This window comes from Excalfactoria chinensis, chromosome 12 (genome assembly GCF_039878825.1).
Source record: "Excalfactoria chinensis isolate bCotChi1 chromosome 12, bCotChi1.hap2, whole genome shotgun sequence".
NCBI classification, from domain to species: Eukaryota; Metazoa; Chordata; class Aves; order Galliformes; family Phasianidae; genus Excalfactoria; species Excalfactoria chinensis.
This window is the reverse complement of record NC_092836.1, coordinates 11278304-11304909: the sequence shown is the minus strand read 5'-3', so window position 1 is coordinate 11304909 and position 26606 is coordinate 11278304. Positions and strand designations below refer to the sequence as shown.

Here is a 26606-nt window from a genome sequence, read left to right as displayed (position 1 = left end):
GCCCCGCGCGGCCTGCCGGGAGATGCAGTCTGCGACCGGCCGGAGCGGGATCGCGGCCGAGGGCGGAGCTGCGGTCGCTGCCGGGCCGGCAGTCCGGCGCTTGGAGCCCGCCTTCCCGCTGCGGTGAGCTGCGGCCCACGGGAAGCGCGATGCGGACGGTGGGGTTTTAGGGTAAAACTGCCCCAGGGAGCCCCGCCGTAGCGCCCGCTAGCGCACAGGGCGGGCGGTAGAAGCACCGTGAGCGTGGCCGACGGCAGCATTCTTTATTGCGCTGGGGTTTCACAGCTCGCACCCGGAGCTCGCGGAGATGAGGCGAGCACCGCCGTGATGCTGGCACCGCAGACGTGTCCCAGCTGACGGCAGGAGGGCAGCGAAACCGAAACCCCGACAAGTGCAGTGCTGTTAGAAACGCGTTCATTTAGAAAGGTACGGCCTGCCACTCTCCTGACGCTTTGCAGAACTGCTTTTCTTTGCAGGGCTTCCCCTGGTTCCTGAGGCCCGGCCCAGCACTAAAAGCATTACAAGTCACTGACAAAGATAGCAAACAGCCCCGTACAATTCTCCTTTTTGCCTTTCTTTTGAACAAGTCTCCAATAACGGCAGGTGGTTCAGGGATGGGGGCTCATGTCAGCTCCTAAAGGTCACCCCAAGGATCAGGTCCCACACAGCAGCCACCTCTACAAGCTGCTGAGCAGCCTTGCTTACATCAAGGAGGAAAATCACACCCATGATGCAATGTCACTTCCAAAAACTGAAAGTCTTTATTTTCTTTTACAAAAATAAGTATTGCAGTCCTGTGACAACAGTTCTGGTGGTTGTTACCAGTTTACAGCATCCCAAGGAACCACACAGTGCTCCAGGTTAGCTTCAGGATAAGAACGGCCTCTTATTCATTTCTGAATTAGGAATTATATTCATCGGGATGTGCAAACAAAATTCCAGGTTAGAAGTTAATGCTGAAGTGGTGGAGTTTGAGTAGCACGATACATACCTTATTCATGACATAAAGTTTAACTGTATACAAACCAGAACAGTATTAAAATACGTATTTCCATAAAAATAGTCACGGCGCTTTGTATCTAAATAAGATATTTTTAGAAAGACGGTATGAAATACTCATTATACAAAAGCACTTTCTTAGAGCAGGATTACAAGGTCACGTGTTTAGAAGTTCCACCCAAGCCCTTAAAAGCACATGGTTTTGATAACTGATCCACTCGCCATGTAGAAGCGTATGCTGTGTGTACACCACAGCATCAGGTTGATTCGACTTGAAATGGGTCAAAGCACAACCCTGCAGAGCAGCTGAGTGCTGACCTACCGCCGGATCGTGCTCAAGGAGACGAACATCACAACTGTTGCTTAGTACAGAGAATTAGTTTTTTATGCACATCTGCTATATGCATATACCAAAAATAATGTCCCTCTACCATCTTCCCTCACCACAGTTTGACCTCTCCATAGGCTTTTGTCAGCTAAGGTCAGCATCGTCTTCTCCCCCCCGTCAGCTCCTCACTGACCCTATTGTTGTAAGTAAAAATTAACACCGAAAAAATAAAAAATATACATTTCTAAAAGCCTCCATCAGAAGCCAACCGTGGTGCCCAGCTGAAGCAATCCATGTGTCGGTAACCACTGAAATCACTGACGTTACATTCTGTATCAAACACCAATCGATTCACTGTGATGAATACATCTACACTAGTGAGCCACTTTAAATCCTGAACGTCAGCAGTTTAAAACCACAAACTGGTATGCAGTTACTTGATATTCATTTAAGGCATGTGAATAAAAGCACCCTAATCAACCAACATCAAACAGAAGTGATTTCAGGAAATGTTTGTCAGCTGCCTTCTCTTCTTTAAAGATGCTAAATTAATACGGTCTTTGGAGAGAGGATCAGAAGGTGAAAGGAAGATATAGTTAAGAACCATTGGGATTATTTCAGCTGTCCCTGAAACAGTTTTGTAAGCCATTGATGGTCTATCAGTAAAATCCCTCAGTATAACGTGTACTGACCGAGTCACACATTATGCCACTGTTTGTTTTAAAAAGGAAAGCAATCAGATACTACATCAACAGGATCAATATTGCTTACCCCTGAGTTAACAGCATTGGGTATAGCAGCACCAATTAGAAAACATTCTGCAGTGCCAGCACTGCACTGTGGTCCTACGCTGTGGAATAGTTTCAGATGCCCACAGATTTTTCTTTAAGAGCACTTATTTCAAACATGATTAGACACAGGAATCCCTTTAGTTGCACTGGTACTTAAGTGGGAAAAACAGTGAGAATATTACAGTGGACCATACCGGTAGTAAAGTCCCTTTGTAGTGTTACTGAACTTTGTAAGCCACCGTCTTCTGTGATACTACGTTCACCTGCTTCCTGCACTCACACACACACAGCAGAAATCACGTTGTGCCAGTTTTGAGCAAGATGTCCTGCAAGTCGTCTGGAAGAGTGAGTATAATATCATGGATGTGTGTCTGCAGCTTTTTCAGAGTGTCAGTTTTCACAGGAAGATGTTCTCTGTCAGCCTGCAACTGCACAAGGTACAACAAAGTGTGACTTCTGCCAAAAATGCCACTTTACCTCAAAACACACCAAAATGACCTATTAGCAAACACAGAAAATGAATCCCTCATTGTTTAACAAAGCAAAATGGGACCTGCTGGTCGAGGCCAGGTTTTCTCCACACCCACCTACCAGCAGGAACTAATGCTCAGTTGGACTTCCAGCAATCACAGTAAAGTCTGGTTCTCTGCTTCCCTGAGCGTTCAGCCTGACTCCCACCCAAAGTAGACACAGAGGTCTGTGCAATGCTAACACAACCGGCTGAGCTGAGACACCAGCTAACTTCCCAGGTTGAAGTGTTTTGTGTTTTGCTTTAAAATGACCAATTTTGAACCCAGATCTCAAAAAACATTTTCATTAAGTACCTGGAAACTTCAGTCCTTAATACCTCTGCCTTGTTTAGCAAAACAATTTGTAGCCACATTCAGTTCACTTACCAGTTTATTCTTTAACTTCAGGACAAGATCAACTGTTTCTACTTCAGTGTGTTTCTGACTCCAGAAAACCAAGTTCTAATAAAAATAAAAGTGAAATATTGGTGTATTTATGGCGATACATACAATTTTCAAGACCAGTATTAATTTACACCTACAGTTCAGAGTAGGTCTTCTCCTTTCCCTTATTCTAATGCCATTTACTTAATTCATTTTACTCACATACTGTATCTGAACTACACAGTTTTATTTGCATGTTTGCCCAGGACTTAGCACAGAAGGACAGCAGGACCAAACCACAATAGAAACAAATCTAAAAAGCTTCATGCCAAACGGGCTTAGCTTAAATAGCATCTAGAAGACAGAACGGCAGTGAATATTTACCAAATCACATTGGCCAGCATGATGACAGATTGGAATAGTACCAGGGCATTATGGGATACCTACCACATAGTGGATAAGGGTGGATCTTAGAACAGAAGATCACGTATGTGGCATTATATTATCTACCAGCAACAAACTTCACTTCTCAGGTTCTAACTTTGGATCAGTTACAGGCTTATTTCCTATCCATAACTCTATATTGTCTATATATGTCTATTTGCCGTGGTACCCACTCAGTTTATACCTTAAAAGTTGTAACACGCTTTGAGCTGAGATACAGTTTATGAGAAATAGAACATAAAGGACAGAAATCAAATGAGTCAACACATTATCAAATATGATGAAAAAAGTAAAATTGAAAATATTATTTACAACCAAAAAAATACCGGAGGTGCTTTACATGTGATCAATCATTACGCAAAAGTAAACTTCATTTCAAACTGCCCTTCTTTTTTAAATGTTAGTCCTAGGCTGCGCTTGGTCAGCCAACTCATGTTCTGCAACTGTGACCACCCATTTTTCTAACCTCATTACAGAGTGCTTCTAAATGAAGTGCCTCCAACTTCTGCGTCATTTCTTTCTGCCGGCTTCTAAACCAGCCATCAAAGTTCGGTGATTTCAAAAAATGCCTGGAAAAAACACAGCAGAAAAATAGAAATTATATATTTTAATTAAAATTCTGATAAGTTTCCTACATCTTCAACAGTACAGCAGTTACATTTGAGTCGAAGACGGTATTAGGAACCCTTCCTTTGTTTGCTGTCTGAGCATTCTGAAATAGAGTCTAACAGCAGCTTTTGTTAATCCAGAAAAGGACTGAGGGGGAAAAAAAAATGTAAAGAAAAGGTGTTTGAAAGACAATAAACTTTAGGAATGTTGTCAGGAACAAAACAAGGCTGAGTTTTAAATATCCCCATTTTAGTGTCTGATTGGAAGTATCAAATTAGAACCAGGCCTTCCCTCCACACATCCATGCCAAAGAGAGTATTCTTTGGCACACAGCTACAGTGTTAGTAGCATCTTGTGGTTACTATTAATGGGTTAAAGAACCCGATTTGAGCAAGTAAACTACAGTAACCATTTTCAATTTCTATCAAAGCATAGATTCAAAAAGTCGGTCTCAAAGTCTTACTCAAACCAGTGCTAATAGCTTGTTCAGGAAAATAATTTTGATATAACCGATGTGTCTTTTTTGTTCGTTTTGTTTTTAATGTTGATAGAATAAATGACCTGTAAAGTCCTATCCAGTCTCCCTTTAAACCAGAGGTGAGCTGTGGTCCCGCTTTTTCCAGCGTCTTCATGAAATCATCTTGGCTAAAATGCCTCAGCTGTGGTGGACTCTATAAAAAGAGAAAAGAGATCATTAGCATGCAGTAATTGTCCTCTCTATCAATCTCCATCTCATTCCATCTGTACTTTCCATACCTTCCACGGTGATATACATTTTTGCAAAGGCATTAGGCTTGCCACGTAACGTTCCTAAGGAAAGAAAAAATAAAGGTTGTTTGCATAACCAGTATTTAAGATACACAGTCCACGTGTATATTTACTTATCACTTGTGACCACAGAGTTTTCTAAGTACTGGTACAGGGTGGGGTCAATGCATATTTACCACATAAGAATATAAGGAGGAGCTTATCTAATTCCATTTATAATTCTCAGCTACAGAAGCTGACATTTGCTCAGTTCTACAACAGCACAGGGAAAAGACAAAGCAGGAAAGGAAGGAAACATACATACAGAATAAATACACTGAACTCCAGCCACTAGCAAACAGTTTCTTTTCCTATTTTGGTAGTCCACAGGTACCTTCATATCAGGAGTGATTCCAAACAATAACCTCTTGCATCAAAGGTATTTGGAAGTGTGTCTTAAAGAGTCCAGCTGCTGCACCAGCTGTTGGCCACTCTGCAGTAACAGTGCTTGGCAAAGGCACTGGCAGCCAGTGGTAGAGTCAAGCTTAAGGTCTGACTACAGGAGGCAGCTCCACCTTGCCAGATCACACAAGCAGGCTGACACAATCTCTTACTCATCTTTAAGATCTGTAGGCAGTCTTATGTTTTGATCCATGAACATGATCAGCTTTGATAATATTATGAAAACCCTGGTTCTATCTTTTGATAAAACAAAGCTCCCCCGGTACTTTTTTTGAGGCAAAGAATGAAGAGGATGATCTCAACCTGTGCATTTAAGACTTGTAACACATTAATTCATTTTCTTGGTTGAAGTGCAAGTGTGAACACAGCAGTGGATATGCCAGAGAGAGGATTTAGGTTCACCCTACGTGTTCATCCTAACTCAAAAAGAAGCAGAAGACATACTAAGGAAAACCTCCTCTAACAGTTAACATCCATGGGCAAACAGAAATTCAGTCTAATCATGGCATGCTCTAAAACACTGAAAAGTTCAGGTGATCAACAAAGCAATTAGAGAGCACTTGAAGGAAACAGCAGGTATATAAAATCTAATGCTTGAAGTATCGCTTCCCAGTTATAAACACTTGTCCAGAGAAATGTCTTAACTTTGCACAGAAGCATTTGGGACTTCATAACTCCAAATGCCAAGTAAGAGCACGTTAAAACACATCTATCATCATCCAATTTGGTTATAAAAGAGATGGCAGATTTCAATTTCAGTGCAAGTCAAAGCCCCCCAAACTGTTAGTCTGCATGGGTTCAACAACCTCAACTCAATATTCGTTTGTCAGCATAAAGCTACACCATTAGCTTGTAGCCAGTAGAGCAAGATGTCCAATTACTTACCGATATGGTAAGTTTTTACTGTTACAGTAAAAAAGAAATCCTATATTTAAGTTTATTTCAGCTAACTCTAATTTCAATGAAGAATTAAAAACAATGCAATGAACATTTAGCATTCCAACAGACCCCATGTCCTAGCTAGAAATTAGGCAAAATCTGGCTCCTCAGCTTAGCTGCAGTGACTTGGACAGGTGAAAAACACCACATTTAAAGAGCAAAACAACAGATACCTGCCGTTTCCCAAAGAGCAAGATGCTGTAAACTAAATTAGTCTGATTCAGTGAATTATTTATTTTTTAATGTGTGACACCCTGATAGACAGCAAGCAGATGCATCTCAGCCTTTAACACAAGTCAGTCTCTCCTTCATAAAAATCTGAATAGCGTCTTCTAGAGCCAACTGAACTTGCAGAGGTTGCTGGGAATCTGCTATGTGTTAAGACTACTTGTATTATCCCCCCAGCTACCTTAAGAAATCAATGTAAGAACAGACGAAGTCTAATGACTTACTAAAGGGATAATGAAACTTTCTGTCAATTCCAAAAAGTACCGCCGAAGAATCACACTTTGTGCTTCCGTCGGACGTTTCTGTTGCACACCCTTAAAAAGAAAAAATCACAAAGTCTGTCATTACGGATATGAAAATATTAAAACAATAATATTCCAGTAGTCGTGGGTACATTTGCCATAAGCTCATTTATTGCACTCCCATGCTGAAACATGAAAAGAAAGCAACAAGATCAATCCTTCAATTGCTGATTTTCAGTTACAAGTTGGGAAGCTCTGGTTCTTGATCATGCATGAAATTTATATATAGACCAAAGATGTGAGGGGGATGGCAGCGAGGTGAAGAAGTCAAAACAGATGAACTGATCTGACACTTCAATTACCTAAATTATCATGCCTCTTGAGTTTTACAGCTCATTTAGTTATGCAAACTGCTAACAAGAAGGCCTTTCTTCTACAATGAGAATATCTAAGTATCTATTCAGTTATGAACTGGGGCAAAGGAATCAGAATGCAGTTTCATTGTGATTAGTAGACAGAGCTCAGCTCTAAATGAGAACATTGCAGGGCAGCATGCAATACAGTTTCCATTAAGAGACTTACAGTATTACCTTTTGTAACTGTTTAACAATTTCTTCATCTTTGTTCAAGTATGGCTTATAAGAGGTATAAACACCTGAAGAAAAAAGGTAGCAGCATATAGCCAAAGGAAATTATGCTTTTTTAAAACTACAAATATCGGTGATTTAACTCTTAGGTAACTTTATTACCAGGTTTGGAGTCCAAAGTTTTTAAGTTCTTCAGTTTTTTCACTTTCACCTGCTTTGGAACATCACCTGCCAAAACATTCAAAGCCACCTGTTAACAATCCTGGAACCTCAGCAGCCAGAACTTCCCTTTTATCTAGTTGGATGTTTGACTTCAGAAAAAATAATGGTATAAAATCCTACAGGAACAGAGGAGTGGGATGAAAAAGAAGAAAGGAAACAAAAAGGAGGATTGTAGTTTTTAGATCCTAACCACAGAACAGCTTGCGGTTTGTTTTCCTCCTCCCTTCTCTCCTTCTGAAAGAGGTGTTGTAAAGCTTGGACAAAAATGATATATTTTGAAGTAAAGCAAAAACTTCCTTCCTTACACTGAACTGAAGGCAGCTCCTAATCCTGAATTACTGTGGTAAATGCAAAGTAGCTCATTTGTACAAATTCCACGATGCATTATCCTAACGGGATATTTTATACCTCCTGCTTGCAGCACTCAACCAGTCACAGCAAACAGCTATGTGCAGGAATTCCACATTATAACCAGAGGACTACAGAATTTTATTACAGACTTGCAAGTCACAATACGAAATATTACATTAAAACTCTACTCAATTATGCAACTGAAATATCTACCATAAGCCATCAATAATTACTGGAACATTACAAGATTAATTTATCAACATGGATTTTTTTATTATTTTTTTTTTCAATGGGTCCTAATTTCTCTGCAGTTGCTGTGACTGATTTGTTACATCTTGCTAATCCTAAACTTAAACCAGAAGTTTCTCAACACAAATACAGGACTTGGTATGAATGAAAACTTAAACATGGTTAGTAATTAATATTGCCATCTTTTCAAAATATTATACTAGATTTGGCAGTACAAGACATAGTATTAAAAAGCCTAATTTCACTGAGGAGCAGATTTATAACTACGAGCATTTGGTTAGTAATAAACTGAATTCACTAAACCCAATTACACGTTTGTTCATAAACAAGCACGCAGATCTTGTCAGACAGGATTTCAGATAACATTTATGCTTTACCTGGAAGTTTAATGTCTCCAATCCTGATGATGTGGGGCCAATGCTGGAGAGTTTTTGCAAAAAAAGGATTTGTCACCCCTAGAATGACAGACGGTCTAGAAAAACAATACAGTGTTTAAAATAGGACAGCAAAAATGCGTGCCTTAATGAACACTAAAGGTCAGCACTAACTTGAAGTTATTTTGTTTTTATATTGATTTTCAAAAGTTAAATCTAAGTTAAAAGTAAGCTTACCAAAGTTTCCAAGTTTTAGAAAATGGCTGAAGAGATGTCTCAAAATCTAAACGGCAATAGAAGTGCCTTACAGAATCTCAGAACTGTAGGGGTTGGAAGGGACCTCCAGAGATCATCAAGTCCAATCCCCTGTACTTTCTACTGAGACTCTTGGATCTATTCTGCCCACTTAAAATAATGAGAACAGGGTAATATCTAAGTTATTACCCAGGGTTTTGTTTGTTTTAAATGATCAGGAATCTGGCCCTATATTAGAAAGGGAAACTGCTATGATTCAAGATCTGATTATGACTAATCCTTGAGTAACTTAATATACAAGACTTTCAGTCGAGCTACCACTCAGATGACAACAGGATGCAAAGAGACACTTGCTGATCTGCTTCCTTTCCAACACTTCAGTGTCCTTTGTAAGAAAGCAATTATCAGATGGAGAAGTACAAGAACACTCATAGCATTGTTCCCAAGCCTGCAACCTCTCAGGTTTTCCCGCCTACTCTTTAAATCTGGCTTTGAGGATGCATACAGAGAGCCAGAGAACAACAGGCAGTAATACCTCAGGGCTGCCATTACAGCATAGGGATGCACGATTTGGGATTTATATTAACATTACATCATATTAGTGCTGTATTCTTCCATATAGCGGATGCCATCCATTTTATAACCACATATTAGCTAAGGAGAGAATACAGTTGCAACCTCACTGGAACTACTGTAATAAAATAGGTTATTGTCACTTCTTCAGATTAGTCTTAAAAGACTCACACTATGTTATATTGTGAACATTGTTCTTAATAAGTTTCCTGTTTCTTAGGGAAAGGTGGGGAGAAACAGTTAAATATGATTATACCATGATGACAAACAGGCATACATTTCTGTGCGATTTTATACCTATTTTTTACTTGCCTTCCTCCCTCCACTTGCTAATTATAGCAATATGTATTTTCTAAACTCATGAGGCATTCAGAGACAGCACAAAAATCCAACACACAGCTCTGTCACTTTGTACCATGTCTGGGCTATGAAAATAGCAATTTTCATCCCTCAGCCCCATTACACCACAGAACAAGTGGTGCCAAATTGCATCAGTTTCTCTGAAGTCTTCTCTTGTTTATACTGACTCAGCCTCCACCAGCAAATCACCTGTTCTGAAACTCGCTGCTGTTCAAGCGTGTCCATCTGGAAACATTTTATTTCAGATATTTACTACATATTCGTTCCCCACTCATTTGAATTCAGTTTCGTTATTATTGATGTTTATACCATCCCACTTAACTCATTAGTACTATTCATTTAAATTCACTGGGATCTGCAAATATTGTTCATAATTTCTCCATGTTATCATGCACAGTTTACATTCTTTTCCAAAACAACAATAAAGACCATTATCCATAAAACCATCTCAACACTTTCTTCTGCTGTACTCGATTTGTGATGGCTAACCTTACGTTCCTATTGTTGTCACAAGAAAAAACAATCAACATAAGAAATAAATTGATTCTCAAGCACAGCCCTAGGGATGTTACGTGCAGCCTAACTTCACACAGAATTAACACATCTCATGCCTATTTTGTGCACAGTCGCAAGCACCCTTCTCAGAAGCACTGCCTATTTCCAGTTCTTTCATGTTTTTATTTTTCATAAGAAAGCCAGAGAAATTCCAGCTCCATTTCACATACTAAGGTTCTTAAGCTATCTATTTTGCTAAGCATGTATTTATATAACATGGGTGGCTGAAGGTTACCTAATTCTTCTTGAAATTATTTTTAGAAATTAAATTACATACTGCATAACTATCCCCATGGGATACAATTGTGAGCACAATGCCTATGTTTAGATGTTTTTCCACTGCTGCATCTCTAGCAATGTTTTTTGTTTGGGTTTGGTTTGTTGTTGTTTTTAATAAGAGGAAAAATACAGTAAAAAACACCCAATCAGAAAAGTGAACACAGTGACCACTGTCTGTTCAAACATTAGGAAAAAAAATGTTTAAAAAAGATCAGTAAATCTAACATACATTGCTTATACCCACATCAAGCTGCATTCAAATAACACAAGAAATACAGTAGGTGTATACTGTGGGGAAAAAAAAATTAGGACATAAAAATAAGTGACAAGGAGTCCTTAAAGGAGATGTGAGAATCGTGCTTTACAAAAAAAAAATAAGAAAATAATTCTCAAGTACTTACAACACTTTTCTGACAAACTTAGTGAAGATAATTTATTCTCGGATGGACTGACTGCCTCAACTAATGACAACGTGGACAGTCAGCTGCTGTATACTATAAGATCGTTCTTAAAAAGGAACAGTCTAAACATAATTCACTAATAACAAATTCAGGATAGTTTAAGGCAGATTTAGGGTTACAAGCAGCTTTGAAAGACACCTTCACAGCAAGTTTGGTTTACTTACGGAGCTTGTGTGCGGGTTGTATATTCTTTGAATTCACTGTCATGGATGGTAAAGTATGGCCTGAAATCACTGCAGTACTTCAAGGGTGAAATACAACTGCAAGGTAGAAAGATAAGAAGCTTTTGTATCTATACAATGGAAAGTTTCATTAAAGAAAAATCAAATTTAAAACTTACAAGGCTCTGGTATATTCAGATACGCTCAAGTGGCACTCAGCTGCCATTGACAATGACTCACTTGGTCATCTGTCCGGCAGCTCCCCTACATTTACCTCACAAGAGCCAACACTGTTTCTGAAGATTCTGCTGGTGATGGTGCCATGACAACAAGTGGTTCTCCTAGCAGCACTAACTCCCAGAGCATCTGAATGTGAAAGAACACTGGACAGAAACACCTACAATGAGATTGAGGGATTTTAGTATACATAATGTAACCAGAAGGAATGTGTATTTGGTTAGTAACTGGGTAAAAATAAGGTTTCCAAGAGAATATGAATCATAAGAAAAAATATAAAATAACATTGCAAAAGGTAACATTTAACAAACTTATTTATTTCAGTTTCAAACCACACATTGACTGAATTCTTTTTTTAGGTAACTTTACAGAAAAAGAGTATTAAAAATAAGACTGATAAGCATTAGCTTGTGACCTATGAGCTATGTGTTATGGAATCCTCATTAATATTTAACTTGTAGAGATTCAGAGTTAGGAATAAATTAGTTCAAATTCCTACCTGAAAAGATCTACTTCATGAACAGTTGGTAAGGTCATAGAGATCTGAGCATCTGCCTGAAAGACATCACAATACTAGCTTTTTAGTCATGACAGCTATTAATTAAAACTTTCCCTTAAGTGCTTACAGTACATACAGTATATATCACTACTGTACTTAATAATTACTGCAGTATGCAGTACAGTAAGTCCATAAGTAACTTTTTATTATGCTAAAAGTAAGTTTCTCCTAGCATCACCTCCCCACATAGGCATGCAGCTTTCAGTGCTAAAGCAATACAACACACTGATGTGTTTCAAACAAGAGAAGCACAGCATAGGAAGACACAGATTTGTTATACAACCACCCTACCTGGACAAAGATTTTGAATGTGTCTTTTGTCCTTCAGACATAGTAGAGTACAGTTGTACCCATTAAAAGGACATTTAAGTTGTTAATTTTGTTAGCCAACTATCCCTACCCTGAAGTGGACAACTCTTGTCATCTCAAGTGCCTGGTATAATTGGCTTTAAACACCTTTCGCATTAAGAATCCAACACTAGATTCTTCTATTTGAAGTTTCAAAGACACTGAATTCCATTACCAGCAAAATATACGGGGATTTGCTACCAAGCTTTTATGAACAAGTAACAACAAAAAAAAAAGCACAACAAAATCAACAAAGACAACTGTTTAGCTTTGTCTTAGAACTATATACAATAGCAGTATCTGATCTCTACCTGGTGCATATTTTGTACTATTGGGGTCGTTCCAGGCTTGTCACGGTATGTTGGAATTCGCAGCTTTGAAAGAAAGAGAGAAAATAATTCCTTTTCCTTGCCTTGAAACCAGGAGTGACCTAAAATAATCACTTATAGACAAGCTGCAACATTTAAAGACAGTGTTATACAGAACAATGTTTAACTTGCTCTACAGAATGTCCACAAGGCAGGAAGGTCCTACAGAGGGATCTGGATAGGCTGGACAGATAGGTGGAGACAAAGTGTATTTGATTCAACAGGGCTAAGTGCAGTGTCCTTCACTTGGGTCACAACAACCCTGTATGGCGCTACAGCCTGAGGGAAGAGTGGCTAGAAAGCTCCCTGGCAGAAAAGGACCTGTGGGTTTTGGTCAACAGCCAGCTGAATATGAACCAGCGGTGTACTCAGGTGGCCAAGCAGGCTGACAGCATCCTGGCTTGTATCAGAAACAGTGTGGCCAGCAGTACTAGGGAGGTGATTACTCCCCTGTACTCAGCTCCTGGTGAGGCAGCACCACAAATACTGTGTTCAGTTTTGGACCCCCTCACTACAAGGTACTGAGATGCTGGAGTCTCTTTGAAAAAGGGCATCAAAGCTGGTAAAATGTCTAGAAAACAAGTCTTAGGAAAAGCAGCTGAGGGAACTGGAGTTACTTAGACCAGAGAAAAGGAGTCTCAGGGGAGACTTTATCAGTCTGTACAATTACTTCAAAGGAGACTGCAGTGAGGAGGGGGTCGGTCTCATCTCCCAAGTAAGAAAGTGAGCAGACAAGAGGAAAGGGCCTCAAATTGCACTGGGGAAGGTTAGGTTGGATATTACAAAAGATTTCCTAAGAGAGGGTTGTGAAGCACTGAACAGTCTGACCAAGGAAGTAGTTGAGTAACTGCCCCCAAAATTATTTAAAAGATTTGTAGGTGTGGCTCTTAGGAACATGATTTAATAGAAGACCTGGCAGCCCTGGGTTAACAGCTGGACTTGATGACCTTAGAGGTCAGTTCTATATATATACATTTTTTTCTTTCCATCTTGACCAGAATTGAATTCTCAGTATTTTCAAGTGATACTTAATATTTTATTTGGCAAATACAATTAGCATCTCCTGCTAATCTCCTGCAAATACCAGAAGATTAATATAGACACCACAACTAGTAGTGATCTGGAATCTCTCTAATATCCACAAGAACTAAAAAAGATTACTCGCTAATCAAGGAGAACATAATCAAGAGTGGAGTGTAAGTCTGTTCCTGTTGTCAAGTATGAGACACTGAAAACAAGGCAGAGTACAGCGAGTACACACAGTAAATGGGGAGGAAAACATTGTCAGGGAAAAGTAGTGCCAAAGTTCTTACCTTCATTACGACACCCATAATAGGCAAATGTAATACTTGCCCTGGAATTGGTGGTGGCCAACGATCAACATCACTACAGACTTAAAGAAAAATAACAATAGACAAAGTACAAATTATAACTAGTTTGTATGTGCAATAACTCATGGTATTGTAGCCATCTTAGTGCACACTGAAATGTTAAGTTCTAATACCTCACAACAGTGTTATTTGTATTTTCTTTGTTCCATACTTTGAAAAAGTCTTACAACACAGTTGACATTTCTCATGTATTATTTCACCAGAACTATGAAGGTTTTCATTTCAAGAAAACACTATTATCTCGTCTTCCATTTATAGTGACCTGGTTCACAATTCATTGAAAGAATGTTACGGAAATCCTTGGAAGTACATGTTAAAAAACTGTGAACAACACGCAAGTAGCTATCATAGGAGAGAGAAATGCAAGTAGTTGGGGGAATAAAAATGTCTTTGGAGATCATAACAAAGAAGTTTGCATAGCAGGCCTTCTAGCATTTTGTTGAAAATGATTAAGTGTCATTACTAATTCTAGTAGTTATTTTCTTCTAGAACTTACTTTGTTCGTAAAACTGCCAAAAAACCCTGTTTACCTACAGGTGATTACAAACAATTCTTTCATTAAGGACGGTTTCCACCGATTTCTGCTGAGGATAAGTACAAAGGCAGGAATTTTGTATGGCAGGCTGAGGGACCATTTAGCAGCACTGCCCCGTTGCTGCTCCTGTTTGGGCAAAACAAACACACTCTCTGCCAGCCCAAGAAGAAGACATATGTGCAGCTGCCTAAGAACAACTGTCAGAATGCCTGAAAGGATTCAACTTGTAATGAGTACAAATCAAGGACTGATGTCAGCTGCTTATACTGCTAGCCCCCAGTGGAGATCTTCCACCCTCCCAAAAGGACCCAGAATCAGACTGATTCTGTTCAATTATCTAGCCAGAAATCAAACCAGTTTGCTGAAGTTTCAGCCCTCTACCCTGCAGAAAGAGAAATGCACAACCTCAAATGTGACAGACTTTGCAATTTCTCCATAACAGATACAAGATATTACAGGGGTGTTTCTGAACAACATAATGGCAGCTCTACCTGCTTCCAGGAAAGCTTCACTTTTTTCAAAGTACTCTGGTGCTATTTGCTTAAGCACAGTGCGAAAGAGATGGACATATGGCAGCTTGCTGATGAGGACCAGCGACTGGAATAAAGAACAACAGCACAAAAATATCACTTTAAGTTAACCCCTTCTGTCACAGTTCTAATTTTTATCCTCGGAGAACATAAAACATGACTTTTCCTCCCACATACAAGCCATCTACACATGACTGCAAGCAACTGCAAACACAGATCTCCTGAGTTTCCAACTTTCTGCTTTGATATGTTTTCTTCTAACAGCGGAGCTGGAGCATACTCAAGCTCATGGAAGATCAGACCAGGTTACTACAAACTGCCACAGCATTTAGCTAAAAGAGCAAGATGTTTATTCCACTTCCCTGATGTCACTGAACAGTAATTATCTTCAAAATAAATATTTTCCTAGGAAAATCAAAATTACCTTCTGGAAATAGCCCCTTTTTAATGATTTATCTCGAACTTGTCTGAAATACACATAGCCATAGTAATACGCTGGATCTTTCTGCAAAAGAAACAGTCCAAAATCCATGAAAACTCCTAGAATAGTTAGTGGAACTGATCATTACTTGTCACAATAACAACATACAACAAAAAAACATCTGCTCAGCTTTCTCTCTCAGAACACACACTTTGTTTTTCATGCATGGATTTCAGAATTAGCCTAGTCATTAACATTGCCCAGAAGAACTTTTATATATATATATGCATACACACATACACACACAAGTATTATTTTTCTTTTATCACCAACCTTTAAGTAAACTGGTAGATCTCTATCCAAGTGGTCCAGAAAACAACACACAGAAGCTTTCCTTCCAGAAGACCGTCGAAATCTAAAACAAAACTGCGTGTCGCCAAGACAACCTACATGGGGGGAAAAGATCAACATCAAATGACAGGATTCAGCATTAGAATTTGACCATGGAAAAAAGGAAATGCACTCCAATTGTGCCTGTTTATACATATATGTATATATATTGTTAAGTAAACAATTAGCTGGTTCCGGCAACAATAAATAGGTTTCTTCAATCAAGAAGAAGAAACATAACTCTACTTTGTTAGAGTTATTCTTTGTTAGAGTTGTTGAGTTTGTTAGCTTTGAAGATTCAGACTGTTATGTCCCTGAACAGCTCTACTGACAGCTGCTCTACTGTTCTTACACACCTTATTGCTCTGGCTGTACACTTCTGCTCATTTTACTTACCACTCTTGTTGGGAGAAAATAAACAAAGCAGCCTTAGTTCCTAATGCATTATTTTGTACCTTTGGTACCTTTCAAAGGTTAGACAAATTTGTAACCATTATCGATGAGAGTCGGAAGACGACAACTCATTTTCAATAACAGAAGCTTTTTCTCTGTCTACCCACAGGTTATCAAGAAAAGAGAAAATAAGTTAATTTTAATGACATAAAGACAAAGGGGAAAACAGATGAAGCTTGTTTTTTATATATATTATTTATACAAGAAAGCTCCTGTATATTAAAGGCATACACATGCATCATTCCATATCAGAGTTGTTATGCTGCAGAGGAATCAAAACCCAAAAGTACACACAGTTATGGGGACAAATGTGTTACTACAGGTTTTGACTTTGATAAAGAAATAAATGTGAAAAGACATGTCTGTACTTCTGCCATCCCTTTCTGCAGGTGGTCTAAGTCATCAGCCACATGCCTCTAATTCCTCTTTGGCAGCAGAACAGGAAAATTTAGATGAAAGAAGAATTCAGCAAGCAGGACCACACGCAACAAAAAAGAACAGAAAAGAAAACGTAAATTCCACATATTTTCCCTTCAGGACTGTTCTCTCTAAACACTTTTGACTTTTAGAAGCGCATTTCACCGTTAGCAGTTCAGCAAACACACATTTAGATCTTTACAAGAAGAAGGTCCCAAACCTCTCCATCTGTTTCCTAACTCCGTGCTTACACTTCTCTCCTCAATGACAAAAAATACTATTCTGTTTAAAAGAGGTATCTACCTCTTTCATATACACTTGCAAAGTACCTTAGAACTTCTGCATGCATGTCACCAGGAAGGCTTTACATCCATTCCTGATATTTCACCCACAGCAACTGAAGAACTCTCAGGCCTTACTGCAATACAAACAACCATAGTTTTAAACTTATCTGCAACCTTTTTGTATTGTAAAACTGAGGTTTCCACAGGAAGGATTTAATCCCAAACCCTGTGCATATACTGCTGATCCTGTTGAACAGAGTTAGTCCAACAGTAGAAGAATACAGAACAAAAGGGAAAAAAAAAAGCACCTACCTGAGTTGGAATCTGGAAAAGACAAGTAGCAAATATTGGTTTTCTAAAGAGTCGGGAAAAGAAAGAGGACAGTTACATTTCCTTATATTCCTAAAGTACAGCCAAATGACATATTTACATAGCAACCATTATTTACCTCTTTATCTGTGAGCTTTGAATGTGGAGGATATATTACCTACAGGAAAAAAAAAGAAAAAGGTAGTATTTCATTTAAAAATACACCAAGCGTAAGTAAAAAGCTGCTCTTAAGTGTTCCTACATTACAACTCTCAAATACTTTTCAGCTTTAGGCTACTACCTATGATAAGTTATTAATGCTGTGCATCTGTTCTTACTCGCATGCTTTTTAAGCTAATGATCTTTGAGACTAAAGATTAAAGAATACCTCTACAAGGAGCGCTGGGTGCCAGTTGGAGATTATAAAGGTACACTCAAAAATTCAGGCTATTTGGTACTGCAGGTCTTAAGGAAGAGTAGTTTGTATTTAACCTGTTAGAAGATGCAGCCAATGACACAATAGAAAGGCAGCGTGTTACTCTCTGGAATCTGCTGCACTGGGTAGATAGATTGGGATAATCAGAATTCAATCACAGAACACCCACTGTATTGAGATTAACTGGTGAAGGCTGCTTTCCAAATGCTTCCCTTCCTTTGTTCTGACACACACTATCTTTCCTGCCTGAACTGGTCATCTAACGTGCTGAGCAGGGAAGAAAACAGCCTGAAAGGCAGCATCATAGAGCCTGTGCCAGAAATTCCAACTTCCCCATAGATGTAAGTGCACGTTGTTATAAGTGAAAGGAAAGAAACTAGAACGCTGTGATTAATTGGAGGAAATAAAACAGCTACTTGGGAATCCTCCCTCACAACACAACTGTAGGGAAAAGGCCCTACAGCTGCAGATTTTGGCAAAGCACTGCTTCTGTCTAAGCAGTTTCCAGAGAAGAAATAAAATCTTTTGTGTAGTTTGAAACTACATTGCATTTGCTTTGCATTTGTGCATCTCTTAATATGTTCTAATGCTAAGTAACCTCATTCTTAGGACTCCAATTGAAACTAAGAATGCAACTAAAGAAAACTCAGGCCATAGTTCTGCACACACATTAAGTTTCACTTTACATAAGCACTCAGCTACAATTAACGGAACTGCTACCAGAGCTGCCTGCGTCCCTCACCCCCACACAGCACCTCTGCCTCAGTCCTGGGTTACACAGGAATACGGTCCTGCTTGCTGCCAGCATTAGGTGAGAACAAGGCAGATGCTGCCATAGGACCCCGGTTTATTATCTGTATTTCCCCTGCAGCCAACGATGCACATCAACTCCGCTTTAAGGATTCTAACAGCAGCACTAAGCCAGCCGACGTGCACCCCCGCTAATAGCACCGTCCCAGCCACAACAAAACACAGCGAGGAAGCTTTTCCCTCCGGCCCGGCTGGCTGCTGCACGGGCACGCGCTGAGCGCGGTGGAACAGGACGTGAAGCCGCCGAACACGGGCATTTCTGCAGTTTATTTCCCATCCCCATCGGCTGCCTCGCGCAGCTCCAGGCGCGGAGCGGCAAAGCGCGGCGGCACGGAGCTGTCAGAGCGCCCGGCGCAGGGACAGCGGCCGGCCCGGCCCGCCGCGGGATTTCACACCACCGCAGTTCCCCCCGGGCACGGCCGAGCTTCCCCCGCGGCTGTGCAACACCGCCCAGAGGAAGTGCCCGATTCCGGCGGGGCGAAGGGCCGCGCCGCAGAGCCGGGCGTTCCAGAGGAGGGGAAGGGGGGAACTGTAGAAAGGGGAGAGCGGCGAGGCGACCCGTGCCCGAGCCACGGTGCCCGCGGGCCCTCACGTACCTCCACGGCCTGGCCCAGCTCCAGGTCGAAGCCCACCACGCACACGCAGTGCAGCCAGGCGGAGAAGCGGTCCCAGGGCAGCAGCGGCAGGCCCCGCTCCGGCCCCTCCGCCGCATCCTCCCCGGCCTCCGCGGCGCCGTCCGCGCCCGGCTCCCACAGCGCCATGGCGCTGCCCCCGCCCCGCGGCCCCGCTGCTGCTGCTGCCGCCTCGGCCCGGCCCCGCCGCCGGGAGCCACGTGACCGCGCGCCGCCTCCGCCGGGAGAGACCACGCGGGCGCCGGAGGGGAGGGGGCGAGCGGGGCCGAGAGCCGAACCACTGCCGGGGGCGTATGGAAACACAGAACCGGAGCAGGGCTGCAGCCCGCCTCCTGAGCGAGGAGCGGGACATCACCGAGCGACCAGCAGGCAGCGCGGGGCCCGCAGCGCATCCTGCACGGCGCCGAGCATCGCACAGGAGCAGGCAACAAACACCAAACCTCTCCTAACCCGTAACCCTTAGCTTCCCACACCGGACATCGGGCTGGCTGCTACCTGCTAAGCTTGCAGAAGCGGCCCGGCTGGCTGCACAGCGGCCACCTGCCACTTCTCCCAGCCAGGAGCTGCAGATATCACCACCAAGCTAACACAGCTGTAAGTCCTTAACTGGAAACACAGGAGTATTTGAATGCACTTCTTCCTTAAGCAACATTCACTAGCGACATTTGGTTAACTATCAAAATGAAACCGTAAGAAACTAAAAGATGCTTCCATCTTTATCGCAATTTCCTAGACAAAGAGGAACAAACGTGTAACTCAGGCAAAATCACATTATCATTGTAATAGTTTAAGATACAGCAGCCTGCACTCACCATAAGCCATCGGTGGTAAAGCAAACTGCAGACATGCAGGAAGATATGGAGGCATTAGCGGCTGTGCAGGAAGGCTCTGCAGCTGCTTCAGCTCTTGTTCCTTCACGCCATCTCAAACTCACCAACCGTTTATAAACTGTAGAGAAAATCACCACAGTATCACAGCAATATCACCATCCCTTGGTTAATCTGCTCTGTGAGACCACTTGTCCCACCCAAAAACAATACACTTCCAGTCACTGCATATAGAAAGCAACTACAGGTCAGCAAACTGAGCTTGTGAGCCAGCCAGTCTCGCCCCCAGCCCTCTAGCGGACAAGCAGGGATTGCTATGAACCTAAACATCGTTGTTATCATCCAAACTGACACTCAGAAGAATCTACTGCTCTGAAACTACGTGTCACTTTTCGACAGTTCAGCTTAATTCTGCTGCTTCTGAGGAAGCCTAACAACTCACCTTGACTCAAGGCCTCCCACCAAGCAGTTGTTTCACAACACCTCCTCAGTGAGAACCTTAACCCAGCAGAACGTTTTGCTAGCCCTCCAGCTCACCATTACGCCACATCCAGCAATATGAGTTGGCCATAGTGATGCTCACTGTTTTTTCTCCTTTAGGCAGTCACAATCCAGAATTCTCAGCAAACACCCTTCGTCAGCAGATCTTATTTCTCAGCAAGTCAGCAGAACTAAAAGAACCACTTCTGTGTTTTAACCTACATATGAGCCCACATCTAACTTCTGAACTCACGAGACGATATGAAATAGCAGTACAACAGTCTGAAAGAGATCTATATCCATCTAACATCTCTGACAGCTGGCATTCACGCAGAGGAGGGCTCAGGTTAGGCTCCCTGATGAAAACAGGCAGAACCCAGCTGCTCAGTGAGGCACCTGGCAGCACCAAAGGCACTGAGCAGTTGGCACGTGCCATTGCTTGCCCCTTGGAGTTGTCATAATGTGATCTCTTTGAGGGACAGACTAAGTTCAGGATATTGTAACATATATGACAGGGGCTTAGAGTTTAAAGGACATGCAAGCTTAGGATATTCATTTTTTCCAGCTGGTCACAAAAGATCTTAAGATGTTGTGCAGATAAAACAGCGTGAAATATGTTTGATTCTCAATAATCAGATCTGCAAAAACATAAACACTTAGAGAGAACGTTACTTAAATACATCCACTGCTCAGCTGTTTATCTTTACTGTGACTCAGTCCCCTCGATTCTTACTCCTCCTAGGTGTTCATGCTTCTTCTCCAACTTGGATTTGACTTTCAAATTCCTTTCTATTACACAGACATACAAAATCACAAGACACGCTCTCAAGCAACATTATTTCCATTCCAACACCTGCAGCAACATTTGTTGCTGCCGCTTTTTACCCCTTTCCAATTCCAAATATCATCAATTATTTCTACTTCCGCTCTTTCCCCTGGGTGTAACTCCTGATGGACTTCATTTCTGTTTTCCCACCCTCCTTTTATGCTCCTGTTCTCCTTTTGATGAGCTATGGCATCCTGTGTGCTCTAAACAGGAGACGTATCAATGCTTTTTTATTATTTATCTTTTTGTCTCATTGGAAGGAGAACAGAGAAAAAAAAGGCTGCAACACATCAGGTCTCCCCCAATAATAAAGAGACAAAAAAAAGAGGAGAAAAAACCATGAGGACGACCCTGAGATCTCCCTGTCAGCGTTCGTTCTTGTGCACTTTGCTGCCTTACCTCGAGCGCCGCTCGTTTCTCACACACTGCTGGCTACACTGCCTGGCCCGGCGCCACTTCTCTGCTCCAGGACTGCCCGGCCTTCCTGGCACCACAGAACGCCTCTCCCTAATCCCAGCACCTTGTCGCGGGGTAATTATAGCGCTGGCGCAGCTCCACCATCTCTCTCATATCAAACAATCTCCGCTCGTTTGACTTTATACGGACTGACTTATGAACGAATTGGGACTGGAGAGCCCCGTTCCGCGCTGGCTGCTGAGTGACCTTGAGAGAGCGACAACCGCCGCTCGAGCCGCTGCGCACAGCGGGACGCGTGGGGAGCCTCGGCTGCCGAGCTCCGCGGGCCGCGCTGCGAGACGGCGCCAGCCGGAGCCCGCTCAGCTCCCAGCCCCGCTCCCACCTGCTACCGGCCCCAGCCGCGCCCTTTCGGAGCCGCCCTCCCTCCTCTCCCGCTTGTGAGGAGCCCGCCGGCTCGCTCAACCCTCCGCCCGCCCTCACAGCCCCGCGCGGCGCACCCGGAAGAGGGCGGCCGCTCATCCTCTGCCGCAGCTTCACCGAGAGCAGCGCGCAGGCGCCGGAGGCGAACCCGCGCCTGCGCAGCCTCCCGCTCCGCGGCCGGGGGCGGCCGCCTTGCCTTGCCTTCCCTATGGTCGGGGCCCCGCTGAGGACGGCTCCGCCCTCCGACCCCCGCCCCTCCCCGGCAGCGCCGCGGCTGTTACACCGGGTAGGTTTCCAGTCACTATGGCGGCGGCTGCGCTGAAGGTAAGGGAGGGAGCGGGGCTCCGCCGCGCCCCCGCGGCTCCCTCGGGGCCGGGCGCCGTCGGGCCGGGGGGAGGCGCGGGGCCGCGCCGGGCGGGGAGCGCATCTGACCCGGTTTGTTTTCGGCTCTGCAGGTCGGAGGAAAGTTTTCGCGGTCGGCGGCCGCCTGAGAGGCAGCGCTACCGAGCGGGCCCCGCCGCCAGGCCCTCTCACACCGCCGGGCCTGAAGGAGACGCGCTCGGCGGGCGGAGAAGGCTCGGGGCGGCCCCCCATGAGCGGCCACCTGCGGAGGGGCTGAGCGGAGCCGCGCGGCCGCCCCCTCCCTCGGAGCGGCGCTCCCCGCGCCGGGGGCTTCGGAGGGACTTCCTGGAGCTGCCCCCCCCCCGCCGGCAGCGACCCGGAGCCGCAGCGAGCTGTCAGCGCGCCTGGGGCCCAGCGAGCTGCCCGCCGGCCTGGCCCTGAGAGGGGAGCTGCGAGCCCGTTCCATGCCTCACCCAGCTCCTCGGCCGAGCGGCTTCTCGGGGCTGTAGAGCGCTTCGGCTTTATCTGGGGTCGGGGAGGAAAGCGGTGTTGCTCTGGTAGCCCGGCCCGAGGAGCGCCAGTCTGCTTTAATGGACGATGATGATGAGATGCGGACCGCCCTGTGACACGACCCGATCCCCGCTGCGGAGTGCGGGCTCTGCGACCGCCTTTCTGCTCCGTGCGCTCTGAGGGAAGACTCAGGTCCTTTTCCCCCTTCCCTAAACGTCTCTTTGCTTCCATGGTGCGGTGGTCAGTGTTGTTTACGGAAGGGGGAAAAAAAAGGAGGCAGTCGAGGTCCCAAACAAAAGTATTTGTATGACTCATCCGCTTGGATTTAAGACGTTCTCTCCTTCTCTCGAGGAGCCTTTCCTTCTTTCTGAAGAAATCAGATGCTTGTTCCTGTTCTTCCAGAGGAGGATGGATTGAAAGTGGTACGTTTTAGACATTTTCTGGGCCACTGCTGATGTTGTTAAGAGACATAATGGGGCTTTTTCACTGGATTATTGCCAGAATTAGTTTACACACTGAAGCCATGAGTTGTTAGGCCTCTTGTATGCGATAATGTTTGTCGTGCTTTAATGTAAACTTGCTGTGGAAGTTTGGCATAAAAATTGTGGAGGACGGTCTGCATCTGCATCAGAAGAGGTTGTCTTCGTCTCTGGTTGGTGTGGCAACCCCAATCTGTCCTCGATGCCTTCAGCCTTGGCCATCTTCACCTGCCGCCCCAACTCCCATCCGTTTCAGGAGCGTCATGTCTACCTGGATGAGCCCGTCAAGATCGGCCGCTCTGTGGCTCGCTGCAGGCCAGCTCAGAATAATGCGACTTTTGACTGCAAGGTGCTGTCCAGGAACCATGCACTTGTCTGGTTTGATCACAAGACAGGCAAGGTAAGATGTTTTGCTTGCTTTATTTAAAAATAGCAACCTTATTTATTTGAACAAGTCCCCAGATATTGTAGATCACTTTTGTTTCACCGTAATAAACGTGGCTGCGTGTGGAGGGATTGTGTTATAGTTAGTGATTAATTCTCTGGTAAACTGGTAATTTCTTACCAAGCAGAAACTTTGTCAGTTCTTAAAAGTACTTAAAGCTAACAGTGCTGAAAAATTTGCATGCTGGAGTAAGTGATTTTGAGGTGAGTAATAATTACAGATATGAAGGCTCAGACTTGTGTGAATAATATGGTGCAACGTTTATTTTTTTTCAAATACTGGGAACTGATTATCAGCGTGTAAATAAATCCCACTGTGAGCAGCTGTCAGAAAGCAGATTTAAAAGCGTGCTGGGTTTGTGTGGTGCTCTTCCTACAGTTTTGAAATCATATATAGCGTGTTTTGTTTGGATCCGGTAGGTAGTGGGGGTGTAGCAGATGGCATACAAGGTATTTTCTCATTGCTAGTGAAAATGGCATTAAAATCCATCCAGAGTTGTATTAACGTGCTGCTGTTTGCCTCAAAAAGGCAGTATGGTGTTATGTGAAATACACAGGTTCTGCAGTGCATGTTTTGTCCGCTAGGGTTTGAACTGGGACAAGTAAAGCCATTTTACTCAATGACTGTGAACTTAATTTTAAATTTCAACAAGAAGAGAACGAAGTGCAGATTTCAGTTGCTCAGCGCTGTTATTTTCTTCCTAATGTGCTGATGTTACACCCTGGGACTCCACCTGGTACAAATTAGCTCCTTTTTCTTTTTTTCTCTAAGTTTCCCTGCATGCTCTTCTGAGAAACGCGGTCAGTGCAGCTCTTGATTTCAGGAATAATAAAGTCAGTCATTAATGCAGTGTTTTTCAGTACTGTGACACAGCATGAAGGGCAGTAGAACAAAGTTCTTAAACCTTCCATTGTTAGCTATCCCCTGTTATGCAACACCTGGGCGTGATGGGACAAGACAAGCGTTTAATTTCTTGAGGCTGGGTTATGGCATGGCTTTCAAGTTACTCGCTTGTAATTGTGTGAACTGCTATCTGTGATTCATTAAAAATACTGTTTTGGCTCTATAGTGTTTATGATATACATTCTTGGACACTCTTAAGAACTTAAGTGCATGAAATATGGCTATTTTTAGTTTAAGCTTAGCTTTTAACCGTTTTTTGACACAAAGTGAAAGGTTTTACTTTATTGTACTGATTTGAAGTTTAAAGGTATTGTACATATAGGTTTTTATCAACATTTTCATTCTTTGTAAGCATTTTAAGACCCTCATGTGCCCTGTGATGGCTATAAATACTCTAGGTGTATTACAGGTGGTTTAATTTGAGGAAACATTGAATGTTGAGCAAATCTGCTAACTCATAGAAGAGGTTAAGAGGGACCCAGTTGTGGTTTAGTACTGTTCTTAAATTTTTAGTTAGCTTTGGCTCCTCTAACGTGTCAAAAAATGATACGCTTATTCCTTTTATCTTTAGCTGATCTAAAATAGCAACTTGGTAGTAGTAAATAAGGTGGTAACATGTGATAGCTCCTGAAATACCATCATGTGAGAAGTTGATGGGGGAATCTTGATGAAAATTGCGCAAATGAGTATCTGGATCAGTAGCCATAGTGATAACTAAATAAAGAGTGGGGTTTCAGATGATGCACAGGAATGTATTACTGTACATTTTACATGTCGGAGCATTGCAAAAGGCAGAAAGAATTGATAAAGCAGAACCCAGAGTTTTGGATCCTGTTTGCTTCATGACAACAGTGGTAAATTTTGGGAAGACGGAGTTGGAGGAGAGGGGGAAATGCAGTGAAGGAGAGAATATGAAGTGCTGCTGGGAAAAGGTGGGTGGTGGTAAATACAATCTTAATCTTGAATCACAAAAGCTGCTTAAAATGCTGTGGTGTGTTAAATGAATAAACAAAAACCTAAATTATGCCAGAATATTTGCATGCGGGAATGTTCATTGCCATTGTTTACAGAACTTCTCATACGTGTATCTCATGTAGGAATGTATCATTATCCTATCTGTAATGTATATTTAGGTCTGCCTAAGTTGTTTTTGCCGTAGCAGTTGTAAACATTTCTTAGAAGCTTATCAATAAGACTCTTACCAATATTGCTTTTCTGAGAGATAAGACCGTGAAATGTTAACTTAATAACAAAGAGAAATCCTTGAGAAACGTAAAAATAGTTCATGAATCATCTGGGGCCGGGCGCTGGTAAGTTGTGTGCTTCGATGGCAATGGCAGATTCCTGCATTCCCAGCCTGTGCTCTCTGCTGCCTCTCGAGCCGCCTTTCTGCTGTACTGCTGTTTTTTTTTCCTTGAGGGTTTGGAGTTGTGTTTGTTTTGTTTTAATGAATCATGTGAATGGTCCTGTTTGCTACATAGTCTGCAAATAACTGTATCAGCATAATCTGTAGGGAAGGATGGAAAGTAGGGAGAGGGAGCATTAGTAAAGTATAGGCAAGACAACTGGTTAGTAAACAAACTTTTTGAGGCAGGGACAAACTCGAAACTTAGTATAAGGGCAGTCCATATGTGGAAAAAGCTGCCTTGTAGTAAGGAGATAATGCCTGTGTCACACCAGCATTAGTAATGATAAAAGTGGGATGAGTCTTCAAGGCCACAAGAAAAC

General features: G+C 42.8%; 2 protein-coding genes across 22 annotated transcripts in view; one reads left to right on the top strand and one right to left on the bottom strand.

The window, feature by feature from the left end:
• Positions 1–732: 732 nt before the first annotated feature.
• DENND6A (DENN domain containing 6A) lies at positions 733–22323 on the bottom strand. Of its 3 annotated transcripts, none has more exons than XM_072347346.1 (21): positions 22277–22323; positions 20042–20177; positions 17491–17529; positions 17355–17397; positions 15832–15944; positions 15502–15582; positions 15039–15144; positions 13935–14014; positions 12565–12627; positions 11846–11901; positions 11384–11506; positions 11113–11208; positions 8469–8563; positions 7432–7497; positions 7273–7337; positions 6665–6754; positions 4821–4874; positions 4626–4735; positions 3922–4024; positions 3015–3089; positions 733–2546 (listed from the first exon to the last, which is right to left on the bottom strand). In XM_072347346.1, the coding sequence occupies exons 2-21, from the start codon at positions 20042–20044 to the stop codon at positions 2415–2417; spliced, it is 1593 nt and encodes a 530-aa protein (XP_072203447.1). In that variant the 5' UTR covers positions 20045–20177; positions 22277–22323; the 3' UTR covers positions 733–2414. The 3 variants fall into 3 exon arrangements, with proteins under 3 accessions (XP_072203447.1, XP_072203446.1, XP_072203445.1); XM_072347345.1 differs by lacking the exon at positions 22277–22323 and adding an exon at positions 21762–22039; XM_072347344.1 differs by lacking the exons at positions 20042–20177; positions 22277–22323 and adding an exon at positions 19194–19409.
• A 1261-nt stretch (positions 22324–23584) lies between these two features.
• Positions 23585–26606, top strand: part of SLMAP (sarcolemma associated protein) — a 78902-nt gene continuing 75880 nt past the window's right edge. For 18 of the 19 annotated variants that reach the window (XM_072347325.1, XM_072347342.1, XM_072347337.1 and 15 more), the window contains exon 1: positions 23585–23930. In XM_072347325.1, the coding sequence (XP_072203426.1) occupies positions 23733–23930 (198 nt within the window). In that variant the 5' untranslated portion in view covers positions 23585–23732. Of the gene's footprint in view, positions 23931–25750; positions 25811–26606 lie in introns of those variants that run through there. The other variant, XM_072347341.1, reaches the window with a different exon arrangement.